The 14,786-nt window shown below is 52.5% G+C and overlaps 1 protein-coding gene across 7 annotated transcripts in view; it reads left to right on the top strand.

Moving 5' to 3' along the window:
• Nucleotides 1-14,786, top strand: part of CASZ1 (castor zinc finger 1) — a 198,772-nt gene that overhangs the window by 106,372 nt on the left and 77,614 nt on the right. Inside the window, exon 1 of one of the 7 annotated variants that reach the window (XM_039564073.1) lies at nt 2,456-2,598. The exons of 4 other annotated variants lie outside the window; for them this stretch is intronic. In XM_039564073.1, coding sequence (XP_039420007.1) covers nt 2,550-2,598 — 49 coding nt within the window. In that variant the 5' untranslated portion in view covers nt 2,456-2,549. Of the gene's footprint in view, nt 1-2,455; nt 2,599-14,786 lie in introns of those variants that run through there. 2 more of the 7 variants (XM_039564080.1, XM_039564077.1) reach the window with 2 other exon arrangements.

Genomic DNA, 14,786 nt, shown 5'->3' with positions numbered 1-14,786 from the left:
GTATGGGGAAATAAAAACCTGATCCTGTGACAGGAGATCGCTGAGATAGAAAATCAGGCCTTGCCATTGCGTCAGCTGCAGGGTGTGGATTTCACCTGAAAAAACACCTTGGCAAGTTGTTCCTGCAAGGAGGAGTGGGAGGGACAGTGGGAAGTCTGTGGAGGGGATCCTCCAGGTGTGTTTAGGTTGTGTGTGTGGGTTCATGCGTGTCATGGTGTATGGATAAGTGTGTATTTGAATGCCAGTGAGCACAGAGTATCATTTTCTTTGTGGAGAGCATATGCATGTTGTGTGTGCATGCTGGGATGGGAGGGGTGAGGAACATTTGGATACTGATGTGTGAACGTGCTCAGCTTGGTGCACGTAGGAGAACAGGTATGTTTAGAGGGGCTGTGTATGTGTAGTGACATATCTGTGTGAGAAAGTGTGTTCCCGTTGGTGAGGAGTTGGAGATACAGCTGGGGCCCACTCTCTCAGGGAACAGTGGTGGTGAGCAGAACTCCCACTCCTTAAATATTAGGTTCACAGGAGAAACAAAAATGAAGAAATCTGATGTAAAGTGCAGTGAACTTACGGGACCTGTCAGCAAACTCAAACGTAGAAGGAAGCATTGAGTCCAAACTGAGCTATTACAGAGCCTGCACAAGCAATCCTGTTCTGTCCATTACTTTGCAGGGTGGGATATTCCCTGGCAGGTGCTGTAGTGCCTGACTCAGGCGTAGGGACCAGGGCAGGCTCTGCTGAGGATTGTGGGTGATGTTGGCTGGGCTGGTGCCTTCGCTGGGGCCCAGTGAAGTGCAGACAGGCAGGATTTTAAAGGCAGCACCAGATGACAGTGCTGATCGGAGCTTGTGGCGTGGCTAGAAACCAGTGAGTGGAGAAGTTGGGGCAATGCTGATAAAAGTTCTTCCCCGTGTCTCTTAAAGCAGGAGCTTGACTGCACCAGGTGGGAAGGTGAGGCCTGTACAGGGCTCTGTTCAGGAGTGCTGCTTGTCTGGGCAGCCCCCAGGCAGGGCACACTTGCCTTGTGCCTGACACTGCTGTCCCCACGTGCTTCCTGGCCTGGAAGGTCCCTGGGTGGCTCTGTTTCACTACACTTTGTTTAGATTTTTTTCTGAGAGAAGCCAGAATATTTGTGGTTTCCACAAATGACTCCCCTCTCCTCTTCCCTCTCCCTGCCCTCTGGCCTGCTTCGCTGCCTGTGCATTTTTGCCCATGGAAAAGCAGCACTGCTGAGGTGACGAGCTGCAGTTCGTGTTGCGTCTCTGGGCTCAGGACACTATCTGGGTGCAGCACATCCTGGTGCATGGAGCCAAACACACCTGAGCACCTTCCAGCCCTGTGACTAACCTGTCTGGCCACTTCTGGCGAGTCACTTCCCTCAGTAGTGCCTCAGTTTCCCCATCCCTAGTGGGGTAATGATGCTGGCCTCCTTTGGGAAGCACATTAAGTTCTGCTTATAAAAAGGATTTAAGCGCTGGTAAGTCCATGGGCAGCTCCATGTGAGCCCCGATGAGGAGCCCAGCTCTGCCGAAATCCTGGAGCCAAACGTGGTGTGTTCACCAAAACAGCCTACAACCTGCTCAAAATACCTATTTAATCAGGTAAATCATCTGCTCGTTTGTTTTAAAGAAAGAGGCTTATATCTGTGTTTACCCAACACGCCTCTCAGAACCTCCCTCGCATTCTTTGCTACTTAGAAAAATAAAGCCACAAAAAATGAGGAAATTCACTGCAAAAGGGCCCCCTTCCCCCCGCCTCCCGTGGGCCCGGCGTTCAGGGCTAGAACGGCGTAGAGGGTAGAAGGCCATTGGGCAAGAGGCGTCCAGGGTTGTGACACCCGCAGGTGGCGGCCACCAGTTGCCCCGAGAGCTCCAGTCCTCCTCGGTGCGCGCTCCGCACCGGATGGCCGAGGCCCGGACCCGCGTCGGACGGCGGTGCCGGGACAACCCACCGTGCCCCTGCCCGCGGGTCCTGCTGTGCCCGTTACCCGGGGCACCGGGGCAGCTCGTCCGGCCCCGTACAGCCCCCTCCATCCCCTCGCGGTTTGCTCCGCGCCGGCGGCTCCGTTCCTGCCGCTCCGGGACTTCCGCGGCCACGCGTGGGTGCCGCGCTCCCCGCCGGAGGAGCCAGCGCCGCGGCGGCGGGGCGGGTGGCGGCGACGGCCGGCAGCGATGGCAGCGGGGCACCGGGGCCAGGCTGGTCCCGGCGGGCGGCCCTGCGTGCGGGGCAGCCCCGCGCTCCTTCCCCGCCGTGCCGGGACCACCGCGGGGTGCGCGGAGGCCGCGCTCCGGGTCCGCCCAAGGTAACCCCGCCGCCGCTGCCCCCCGACCCGACCCGACCCGTCCCGGCCCGCACCTGCCCCCGGCGGCGGGCCCGGCGAGGGGGCGGGTCCGCCGGCCGCCAGTCACCGCCCCCCGCGGCGGCGCGCCCGCCCCCGCCCCGCTGCCAAAGTGACTCGGGGAGGACCGGCACGGCAATGACATCAGTGCTTTAAACAACTTGTTATTCGGGAGCAATCAGCTGCAATTAGGTATTAATTAAGTATTATGAAAGTTGATTATTTAAGTGAATTCGGCTTTCGTCTCTCCGACTATGGTAAGTACAGCACAATTGTCCTTTTGCTGCCCCCAGCCCCCCGCCCGCCTCTCGGCGGAGCCCCTGCTCGGTGCGGCCGCTGGTGCCGGTGCCCCCGCGCCGGGCGGTGCGAAGCGGAGCGCTGTCCCGCCCCGGCCGCTCCTCCGCGGCTCTGCCGCTCCGCGGGGCCGGCGCTGCGGGCAGCGGCCGTCTCTCCGGACGCGGGGCCCGCCGCGGTACCGAAACTTTTGTTGGCGGGTGCGCGGCGCAGAGCTGCGGGCCGGGCGGAGCGGGGCGCGGGGGTGGCCCCAGGTGCGGTGCGGTGCGGCGGGGGGCTTGCCGCCTGTTTCACTTTGCTTCTTTCACTTGTTTTACGGAAGTTGCTCCCGCGCCCGCCCGCCGCTTCGGCCCCGCTCTCCCGGCCCCGCCGAGGTGAGCCGGGGGCTCTGCTCCTCCGTCGATCCTTCCCGGCAGCGCGGCCCCCGCGGGCCGGGGCAGCGGGGCGAGGAGCGGGCTGGCCGTGAGAGGATGCGGAGGGGAAGTTTATGGGGGTTTTGAAATGATTCTGCCTTTGTATTTGTTGTAAGTTGTGTGGGTTGTTTTCTCTTTCATTTTTTCCCCCTCCTGAGCTCTGGCGTCTCGGTGGTAAAGGTTGCTTGTCAGGTTCCTGTACTGCCTAAATGAAAAGGAATTTAATTTATTTGGGACAAGGCAGTGTCAGATGAAGAGGCTGCTTATTACATTTAATGAGTTGTTTTTTGGGGTTTTTTTTTCAGCCTGGGCATATCTGGGATGGGTTTGTTTTTGTCCTTCCATGTGAGGTGTATAAGACCTCCCCCACCCCTTCACATCATGTAGGGAGGAGGAAAGGTGTCTAGGCTGGGGCAATGCTTTGGTTTTAGATTACAGGCCCTAGTATTGGGGTTGGGTGTGGTTTTGGTTGTAGCTTTTTGTGGCTTATCCACTGGTTTTTGATCAGGTATCAGGATGGGGAGTAGGGTCTGGCCTGGGGCTGGGCTGGGCTGGGTTGGCCTGGTGGCCCTTCTGGGTGTGATAATGGACAGGTCTCCATCAGGCTGGAGTGTGAGTGCGGTCAGGAGCTGCGGGGCTCAAAGTGTTGGTGGGTTTTCCAATCCTTGCACTGTCTGGATCAGAGTCTCATTTAGATTTGACAAAATGTGCAAATTCAGAGTTTGGTAGGAATCCCTTGGGTCATGTTACCCTCCCTTTTTGGGACCAGGTCCCACCGCCATGGCCCCCTACCAGCTAACACAACTATACCTGCTCCTCCAAAATGGTGTAAACCATTCTCTGCCATTTAAAAACCAAATGGCAGTAATGAGCCAAACAGGCCTGTGCTGGCAATGTGCCATGGTCCAAGTAATTACTGCCAGAGTGTGTGTGTGTGTTGTTTTTTTTTAATAAGGAGTAAGATGGTAATAAACTGGTTGATGATTGACTGGGCCTGAACTATGTACTCTGATATTGTGAGTAAGAGGATAATTTTGTCGTCGTTTATTCCATTTATTTACTTACTTCTACCATTGATATCAGGAACCGAGTGGCTCTGGAGCCACTTCCACCTGTGAGCACGACGTGCCGGCTCTGCTTGGGTCCAGCCGTGGGCGTGCGGCTGCCTCCCTTCTAGATCAAGAAGCTGGGATGCTGCGTGGGCAGCCCAGGAGTTAAGGATGTGGTGAAACTGCAGGAGGGCAAATGCTTCCAAGAGCAATAAACAGTGATTTACCCCGATCTCCATCTCGAGGAGCTGTGGCAGCTGCCCGGGTGGCTCGGGCCGGGGTGGCCCCGGCGGGCAGGGCTGTGCCCCGGCCTTGCAGTGCCCCCTGCCGGCTGGAGCCCGGCCCGCTCCCCCGAGGGGCTCCCCTGAGGAGGGGCTGCCCCGCCAGCGCCTTCCCCTCCCCGAAAAAGGGACCCTCCTTCGCCTCGCAAGTGTTGTGGGTGCTCGGCCTTGCCACGGCTGCACCCAGCTAACACGTGGGTTTTGGTCTCCGCCATGGGAACCCGGAGCTGCAGTAAGCCATGGAAATGAGGATCGGGGAGATCTCTTTAAGTCAGCATTACGGTCTGTGTGTGGGTGAACCCGTCTTGTCATGATCTTGGGGCAAAGACCTGCCCGGTAATCACCACCTCTAACCCTTATCTACTTGAGCCAGCCTATTTCCCTCAGTCGCTGCCTCTTGAATTCTCTCCAAGCCCTCAGGCAGTGACTCTCCAGAGGCAGTGCCCGAGGGCTGCTCATACGAGCTACCAGCTGGCAGAGGCAAGTCCAGAGGGGTTTCTTTCCCAGAGGGACTCTGTATGTGGGGTCTGACAGTCTCCTCTTGCTGAGGGCTTTCTCAGCTCAGTCAGTCCCTGCCTGGACCTTCTAGGGCCAGAAGTGTTAATAATGGTTAAGGGCTGAAAAGAATGTGTGGACTGAGTCCATTTGCGCAGGAATGTGGCAAGATGTTCCTTACATGTGATTTTCTTCGAATGTGGTTTTAAATACCTTGTCTGACTGAGCACTTGTCACTTCCTTTGGGAAACTCTTCCCCAGCCTAATTATCCTTGGTATGAGATTACAGGAACTGACCTCAGAATGAGGACCAAGACACCTATGGTAAATGGGCAGAGGAATACCTAATTTCCCACTCAAAGGGTCGTTTTATGTCTTTGTCAAATCACTGCTGTTGTTTGAAACACCTAGTGGATAGAAACACCTTCTTTGGGCTGGTGGCAACTTTTTTTTTTTTTCCCTTTTTTGACCAGATTTTTGGGGAGGCATTGGCTCAGTCAAGGTTGATGTCTTTCCTGAGCTCATGTTCTGCAGAAGGTTCCCAGGCAGTTGGTTTGGGTGTTCATATCCCTTTCCAGTAGTTCTATGAGATATTTGTTGGGTGGAAAGCATTCAAGGGTTTAAGCCTACCAAGTGAAGATTGTTCCTTGGGAGAAGGGTTTAGCAGGGCAGGGATTAACCTTCCCATCATGGAATAAGCAGTGCCCAGCTATTACTTGGAGAACATGCTTCAAAGCTGCTTGAAGTCCATGAGTGTATCTACTGCTTTGGCACCATAGGGAGATAACTTGCAGAAAGACGGGCAAGTTGATCTCTGAGATAAGCTCCTGTTTCTTCACCTGCACTCTGTCTACCGGGTCTTATGAGTCCTTCTAAACCAGGTCTGCCACTGACAGAGTGGGGTCTGCTAATGTGTGCAGGTACTACACTGTTCTGCTCTGAGACACAGAGTCCCAGAGGGGAAGAGGCAACTTGTACTGAAACTGGCTGGGAATGGTACAGATACCTGGACTGGAGGGGATCAGATATTTAATGTGGAGTTTCCATATAATCAGTTTCTCTTTCTGTTTTCCTGAACCGTTCATGCTTCTACCCTGAGTCCTCTTTCCTGCAATTGGAAAGTACTATCTGAGCTTGGAATTTATCTCAGGGCTTTGCCTACACAGCCTTTTCTGTCCCACTTTTTGCACTTGGCTGTCCTCACAGCAAGAGCTTTTGTGGCCACTTTGACTCTCTCTCTGACATCAAATCATACCCCGGGCTGCTGTGCAGCCTACAATTTAGATGCCCTCTGAAAAGTTGGTTGAAAGTATCTGGAAAGTAAAGTCCTATAGTAGGTGAAGATAACCACTGCCTGTGCTGCATCTCCCATACCCACCTGGGCTCCTTCCGTCCCTCCCAGGGTTTGAAGATGCAGCCGTTCCCAAGGTTTGGAGAACTCAGGTGCTACCCAGGGCTCAGCTCCCAGAAGTGCTGACATTGCAGAGGCCATGCTAGCCGATCCAGCTGAGGTTTGGGAGAACCAATGTCCTCGTCCTCAGCTGCACTTTGCAAAGCAAAGAGGGGGCAGAGGAGGCTTGGCTGGAAGCAGGGGAGGGGCAGAACCTCCAGCCAAAAGTCCCACGCGGCACCGTCTCCTCCCCTCCGGTTCAATGCGGACTGGATCAATTTGGACGTCTTCAGCAATAAAAAATGCCGATGTCGTCCTAATTCACTAGGCCCCGAGATGACAGCAAATTTACATTTTTTAATTAAACTAGCAGCCAGTTTTTATGAGAGGGGGCTGGGTTATGCAAATCAAATGGTTGTGTACGAAAGATTAGGAGAGTTTGGGAATAAATTCCACAAATGCTAATAAAAAAAAAGAGAGAAAATGAGAGGGGGGAGAGAGAGGGACATTGTTCCATTAGCCCCTTTTAGGCTGATTTCCCTAGGGAGAAAGCAATGGGGGGTGAGAGATGGAGGCAGCTTTCAGAGACAGGTAAAATCCATTTCGAGGATTGAGAGCCCCTTGGACCAGGACCTTGTTGCTCCCTGTTTGCTCTCTGAAGGCTCGCAGGGGAAATGGAAGCAGAAATTGGTGACAAAAAAACCCCTTGCTGGTTTCTCATCTCCATTCCTGCTTGACCAGTGATCTACAGGCTGGAACAGCAGCCGGGAGGGACTGGGTTGAGGATGTAGAAGGTGTGCAGTGCTCAGGTGCTGGAGGGGCATGGGTGGGTGAAGGGCTAGGCCAGGTCACTGTGGTGCTGCAAGAGGGTGGATGTGGCATGGTGACAGGGCATGGATGGGCAAAGCCCAGGAGCTACACAAGGCTTCTCTGGACAGGGCCCATCTTTGGGCTGACAGATGGTCACAGAGCAGGGCTACAGCTGAGATTGGTGCCCTGGGGCTTCATCTCCTTTGTGCAGCTCTTGTGGGTGGGCTCCTGGTCCCTGGCAGGAGCTGCTGGTTGGAACAGGCAGTAGCGCTGATCACAGATGAGGGGCTAGACTGCTGTTCCATGTAAGCACAGGCTTTATATGCAGAGCAGAGTGTGTTTTGGAGAAGGTATGGTGATGCTTGTCCCTCACCCAAACTGTAGAGCCCCTTGTTGCCCATCCATAGAGCTCTCAGAGGCTGAGTCCAGCTGTCAACATCTCTTTCCAGTGTGTTAACCTGGCACCAGTCTTCATCCCTTTCTCAAGGGACTTTCCATCTTTCTTCATGTGGTGATTCCAGAAAATAAAGCAGTTTGGCAAGTCCTTTCAGGAAGAAATAGTTACAGTGAACAAAAAACACGCGTTTCACTCATGTAAAATACGTTCTTGTATAAGTTTCCAAAAGAATTCAAGTTCTCATTGCATTTGGGAGTTAGGTGTGGTGGCTAGGTACCAAAGCAATTGTTTGCTCTGCTATGGAGAAACAAAACCAGAAAATTTCTGGAGGCTGGGAAACTGCTTAAAGCTTCCAGTCCTAAGGCAGTTTCGTGCTTGGAATAAAAGCTGAACAACCCATGTAGGCTGGCAAGAGAAAGCAAAGGGTGGAGAATAGGAGATACGAAGGAAAAGGATGGAAAGACTAAGGTCACTGGGTGCATTTTATGACAATCCCCATAGGATATGGTGCCTCACTAGAGAGCTTTGCCACTCATTCCTGGTTTTGGGGTGTGAAATGATGATTCACCAACATGCTCATGTTTTGCTTTGGAGAGGTGACATTTTAGCAGAGCCTCTCTTGTGAAATCAGTAAAAACACAAAGATCTGCTGGAGCATTTCTGGAGGTGTCCCCCACACCCAACAGCTACATCCCTGTCACCCTGTCCTGAACATGCATATCTGCCCCAGACACTCACCCACCTCCACGCTCCCGGACACTCACGTGCCCTGTGTTGGTGGCATGCTGAACTTCATGTTCCCCAGGTTGCTCTCTGAAGACATTGCCACAGTGAACACTCTGGTTCTGTGCACTTGCATCCTCATTGCCATGAGTGTATCTTTCTTGGCAGCAAGAGAACGCCAGTATGGTCTCTGTCCTGCGTGCTGGGTGTCTCTGTGCTCTCACCACTCTGCAGTGAAACCCCCACTGTTCCTGCTGTTGGGGGAAACGATGGCCTTGGCATCAGCTTGGTCCACAGCCTCAGACAGGCGGCTGTACAGGGGATTTTTGTAACACGAGTTTCTGAGCTGAACTAGGGCCAAGTTCAGCCTAAATCTAACAAAGAGCTCCAGAACAAGTCTGTGAGACATGGCAGAGTCTGAGGATTTGGTGTAGGATGAATAACTCCTAATCTATAAAGTGGGCATAATCATACTCCCTTGTGCAGCCCAGAGCCAGGGCTGGGCGCTCAGGGATGGAGATAAGTGAATGAGGCCTGGCTGCTGTCCATGGATGGGTGTGGGGGGTCGGGCAGGAGTGCTCCTCCCTCCAGCTGGGGTGGGGTGCCTGGGGTGTGGGAGAGCTGAGCCTGCTCCCACTTTCTGGGAGCTTCCTGGGAGCTCCTGCTCCATCTGCCCCATGGCACCTTCGGCATCCCAGCAGCCGTAGTGCCATGGGCTGGGAGCAGCCGTGGGTCCAGGGTGAGTTGTCATGGACCTGCAAGGGGGCCTCTCCAGGACCTGGGCTGGGAGGTGAAGAGCTCCAGCTGGGCTGTTCTGTTGGAATGGTGCAGTGGTGTCAGCCCTGCTCCCAAAACTGGATGGGCTAGGGCAGAGCAGAGGAAGGACCAGGAACTTCCAGATTCCATACATGGGAAACTGTCAAAAGCCAGGTAGCAACACCAGCTTTTGTCTGGTATTTCCAGAAAAACCCGGCAGGACCTGGCATCCCAGGGCATAATTTATTATGGAAAAATAAAATAATAAAGTACCAATCCCTTTGAGGCCTGAGTCATAGAAGCATCTTCTCATTAAAGCGGCTCCACCTCTCCGCCTGGTGTTTGCCAGCTCCATGCCTGTATGAATCCACTCCCTGAGCTGCCTCGCCCAGGGCAGCCTTCCTCCTCCCCCCTCCTCCTCTTCCTGCTGCCTGTGCTTCCCCAGCACACCTCTCCTCCAGCACCCCTTCCCCTGTGTGGAGGAGCACGAGCAGTTCTACATCTCAAGCCAACTTCTCCCCAGGCCCCCCATCTTTGGGCCAGGTGGGTGTTTTGTTGGTGTGTGTTGTAGACAAATGTCTTCATCTTTTCACCCACCCACCTCCTACCCTGTGTTATCAAGTTCTCTGGCCATGGCCCTGGCTCCCACATGCCCTTCTCCTGGCCATGTGGTGTGAAGGTGTGTGTGGTATCTTTTCATGGCTCGAAGCTCTCTTTCAAGTGGCCTTCTACAAGCAGGGAAAGGAGAGGAAGCTGCTCCTGGAGTAATTACCATCTGCATGTCCTGAAGGCAGGCAGCAGATGTTAGCAGAGGAGGACCGGATTGGAAGAGGGTGAGGGAACAGAGGCTGGGGAAGGGGGGGTCTGATTTTTCTTCTCGACTGCATATGAATATTTTTAACTGAAACTCAGTAGGACAAGAATCCCAGTTCTGCAAAGTTGATCCATGCATTTGGAAACTTTAAGGGAAAGCTCCTTTGCTTGCTCTTGCTGTGTTTTCTGTCACTCACTCTTGCTTTTCTCAGCCTTTTTTTATGCTGCACTGGCTTACTAAATAGCTTTCCTTTATGTCCTCCTTCCTTTCCATATTCCCACAGACCTGTCACTCTTTGTCACTCTCCTGGACTTCCATTCTATCTTTGATTCTGTCTTGATTTCCCTTTCCTTCCCCCCCACCCTGTTACATTGTCTTTTTCTATTTTTCATTTTCGCATTTGTCTGTGGGCTGATATTCAGATGAGCAAACTCCTTCCAGTTAAAGGAGGTCATGAATATTAGGATTTTTCTATCAAACAATGAAATATGGCTCAAATTACCCTAAAGAATAGGGCCCTTTTCATAAACCACCTGCTGGTTTTTTTGAAAGAAAGCACAACCACTCGCCTGTGTGCTCCAAGCAGTTGTCTCACATCTCTACCTTGCCAAGCTTTGCCGTTCCAATTTCTTCTGCTGAATTTGTTGCTCTTGGTGGAGTAAGTCTGCTCTTCCCAGACTGGCAGCACCCAATGAGTCTGGGTCTGGACAGGTTGGGACAGGATGGGGATTCTGGCAGGATCCTTGCTGCTTTGAATGTTGGTTTGTGATTGTGCTTTTTTGATTGCGGTGTGCATATTTTGGGGTTTTATTTTTGTTTTCAACACCATTTTGGTCTGAAACTCATTTGGTCTGAGCCTCTCAGCTTGACTGAGGGATCTCATTCAGATGTTAGCACCCAGCGGGGCATGGAAACACGTAGCCCACCCCCCCCACCTTCTCCTTGTCTTGCTGGTGTGGATCAACTGTCGCTCCCCGGGGTGGAGGTGACCTGCTCAGGCCTGGGCACCAGCCCAGGCTCTGGTCATTTCCTCCTGGCTGTCATGGTCCTGTCCCTTTCCTCCCAGCCACATGGCTTCAGAAAAGGAGCTGTGAGCACAGAGGCCGCAGCTGGCTCTGGGAAAGCCAAGTTTGTGCTGCATGGGATCCTCCATTCCTTGTGATCCTGGCCGTGCTTAGCTGGACAGTGCCGTGCCTTTGCCAGGGCAGCACCAGCGCAGCTTTGCCATTCAGCCGGGACGTGGAGAGTGGTGGAGCTGTGTCGCAGGGACCTAGAGAATTGCAAGCAGAAGAGCCTCTATGCTCCCTTGGGAGTTGCCGCGAGGCAGGCATGGGTAATGCCAGAGACAGGGACAACAGAGGATACCAACTTGTTCCAGACTTTTGTTTTCAGTCCAGCCTATTGATACTCTTTATAGTGGCTGTTTTTTCCCCAGTTACATGAATGTGTCTTGTCCTTGCTGTTTTCCATCTTCCCTCAGCAAACCTTGCCGTCTTCTGCGTGTCTTTGCTGGGAGGCTCACAGCGCTGTCCCTCCTGGGCAGAGACCACACTTCTCAGAGGAGGCACCTCTCACTGGTGTGCTCCTTCCAGGAGCCTGGTCCAGCCCTTCCACTCTCTCCCACCCGCATTTCCCTGGACAGAAACTGCACACACAGCCTGGGCTGTGTGAACACGGAGTTTGTTTTGCCAGGGTGACCTGTTTAATCATCTCATTTTCTGGTGGCCGTTTATTCCTCGTTTCCACGGTTACAGCCCCATTAAGAGGAGAAGCAATAAGGCAGCGAGTCAAACAGGTAATAAAAACATTAAAGCCATGTGCGCATTGGGAGGGAGGGAGGGCGAGCAGCACTCGGTGAGACGAGACGGGCCGTGCCAGGGAGACAGAAGGGTCACAGGAGCCTGTGCACAGTGTGGTGACACCCAGCTCAGTGCCCAACCTCTGCAGGGGCCTGACTGCCAACAAAGTGTCCTACAGCATCCCACAGCATTCTACCCTGCTCTCTTGGAGTCTGCTGACACTCAGGACAGTGTCACTGCCACCAGTGTGCTGCTCTCCCCACTGCTGTGCCGCTAAGGCAGAGCTGCAAGCGGACAAAAGCACTCAAAATTAGAGTGTATTTTTTACTGTATTTTCTTACACAGCTGTGACTGCCTGGCAAAATTACTAACTTGCTGTTTCTGTTTGGTTCTGGTGATGCTGGTGGACCCCAGTGTTGTGTCACTGTAACAGCTCTACCGTGGCACTTGCCAAGGTACCTGCTCTTGCTGGTGTTGGCTGCACTGCTCCCTTGCAGGGCCATGGCTCTGCACAGTTCCTAAAGTAGAACTGACTGTTCCACGTGCTGCACCGAGGTATGCACAGCCAGCTACCTGAGCCAGCACAACCTAGAGTACTGTGACGCTGGTTTGAGGCTTTCCTAGGTAGAAATACTTGTTTATGGAAGGCCATATTTCTGCAGCCTCCAGGAGAAGGTCAGATTCCATGGAAACGGGATAGCCAGGTCTCTGCTCCGCAGCAGCCACTGCCAGCAGTGACTGTGGGCTGGGGAGGGTGTGGGAGCTGCTCACCTGGGAGCAGTGGGGGATGCCTTTTAGGCTACAGGTAGAAATCAGGGGAGAGCTGTGGAGGGCAGGCAGCATTGCTGGGAATTACCTCTCTCCTGCTAGGAGGAATCCCCAGTTTTCTGGGTTTTCATTGTGGGCTCCTAAAAGGAAAGTAGCAACATGAAACAACCTAAAGCAGCAACTCTGGAGTGAGGAGGAGGCAGAGTCCTGGTGTCTCAAGAGAAAGAAGAGAACTGTTTTCAGCTCACTTCCCTCCAGGCAGTGCTCCTCAGGGAGCTCCTCAGGGCTCTTGGAAGGTGGGAGCCTTTTGATACTATATGCTTGTTATCCCAAAACTGACTTGGCCAGCAAGGAGATGGTGGCTTCTCTTCCTTTGGGAAATTTTGGGCTAGGTGTACTCTGGGGTGTAAAACCATGACCTAACTGCAAAAGCCAGCAAAGTTACTTTTCCCTATAATTTCTCACTGGCCATGGAGCATGGAGACCAAGCAGCATTGGATCTTAAATGATGAGATGTTAGTGAGGGAATTGAGACTTCTAATACCTGTCTTTCATGTGAGGGCTAGTAGCTGCCTCTGATGTTTGAATGGAGATTGAAATGATGTCACTAGGAAATAATTCTAAAACTTCCTTGGACACTTCAAGCCTGAGGCTTGGATTTTCAAAGTTATGCTGTGTTAGACAAATTTTGTTTCTTTGGAGTTGGAGGTTTATCAAAATTGCAGCATCTCAGAGCAGTGAGGATGGCTGGACTCTCTGGAGACCTGCCCTGGACTGGAGAATGTGGACTTCATGAAGCTGCTTTTTATTTCAGACAATCTGTAAGATTGGTCAGGGAGCTGACTTGGTAATTAAGTATGAAAATGATTCTCCAGGACCCATTCCCTCTTACCACACTGACGTAAGGGCCTCTTCCGTTCCTCAGAGTAGGAAGAGGGGTTTGACCGTCCTTTGTGTGGTCTCTGGCCACACCGTGTTGTGCTGTGTATTACCCAGGGTGGGTACAAACCCTCATGCTTTGTGCAAGCTGCTTACAAGTAATGGCCTTAGGAGAACAAAGCAAACTGTGTAGCTGGAATCTCCCCTGCTCCACATGGGCTCCATGAAGGAGCAGGTGCCCACAGGCTGAGAGGGTTCTGACCTGTGAATAAGGGTGAGTTTCACTGTGGATGAAAAGAGGTTAAATATAACAGTCCCACTCATATAGGTGGCACAGCACTGACAGCAAAACAGAAATATTCAGAAAAGCAAACTATAAAGGAGAGCAAGAAAATAGTCACAGAACTGCAGGGAAATGGGGTGTTTTACTTGCTAGCTCTCTCTGTTGAAAGAGTCTGCCCTGTTACAGCCCCGTTTTGCCCTGGTAGGATTTTTTTACTTATTTCTGACATTGTTTTGGGTTTTACAGTTTCTTTTCTCCAGACTTTATCAGAAAGCATATTTGTGGTGAGAGCCTGTGAAAGGACCTGGCTTGCTGAGTAAATGTTCAACGTGGAAATGAGCTGCATGACCTTGAGTGGGGGGAGAGGGAGGAAAGCTGACAGAAATTCATAAAAAGCTGAAAAAGAAAAGAACAAGGAGAAGGGAGGGGAGAGGAAAAAAGATAAAAGGCTTGGCCAGACTGGAAGAAGTCACACAGGAGAGGAATAATGGCCTTTCTTGTTACAGCAGTGACTGGACCTGTCGTATTAGGCATCTTAAAGAGCCCGATTCTAAGTTGCACTGAGCACTGACACTTTGAAAAATAGGCCCATTTAAGGTGACTCTAGTTGGGCAACAAAAGTCAGTAGTCACTTTAGATCATCTTGGCTTGTGTTCAGAAGGGTGAATTCTATCCTTGGCAAAAGGCCAGCGGGAGGTCCTTCTGTGTACTGTTCCTGTTCCCAGAATAGGACCTGGGGCGGCTCCTGGAGCTTGTGCTGGCCCTTCAGGACAGGGGCAGAACCCACTCTCCTCAGGTTCTGGGCTGAGCCCTCCCCATGCAGGATCACTGGCTGGGCTCATGTGTCAGCCCAGTTGTCTTTGGGCACAGAAGCTGGGCTTGAATTTATTTGTGGAATTTTTGGGGGGCTCTGGGTGTCTGGAGAAGGTGCTGGATGGAGCAAAGCCTCTGTCCTCAGTGCAGGAGCGGACAGAAGCAGCAGTGCAGGAGGTTTCCCAACCATCCTTGGAGTTCCTCAAGTGTGTGAGATTGAGATGGAGACACTTGCTTTTGAAAACTAATGAGGATGTCAGTCAGAAAAGACCAACAAAACACTGTTGCAAGGAAGAAAATTTGAGTGGAAGCATACTGCTGTCACTACCAGAGACCAAGGTGTGAGGTCCAAGCATGCTCTGGAGCTTGGCTTTCCAGAACTGCCTGCTTTGGGCTTGACAATTTTTACTTCAGTCCCACATCTAGTCCTGGAGGATCTAAACTGGATTTTAAAATTGTATTGTAGGGATTGGAGAGAGAT

The sequence above is a fragment of the Corvus cornix genome, chromosome 21 (assembly GCF_000738735.6).
Source record: "Corvus cornix cornix isolate S_Up_H32 chromosome 21, ASM73873v5, whole genome shotgun sequence".
Taxonomy (NCBI): Eukaryota; Metazoa; Chordata; class Aves; order Passeriformes; family Corvidae; genus Corvus; species Corvus cornix.
This window is presented reverse-complemented; position numbering and strand designations above follow the sequence as displayed.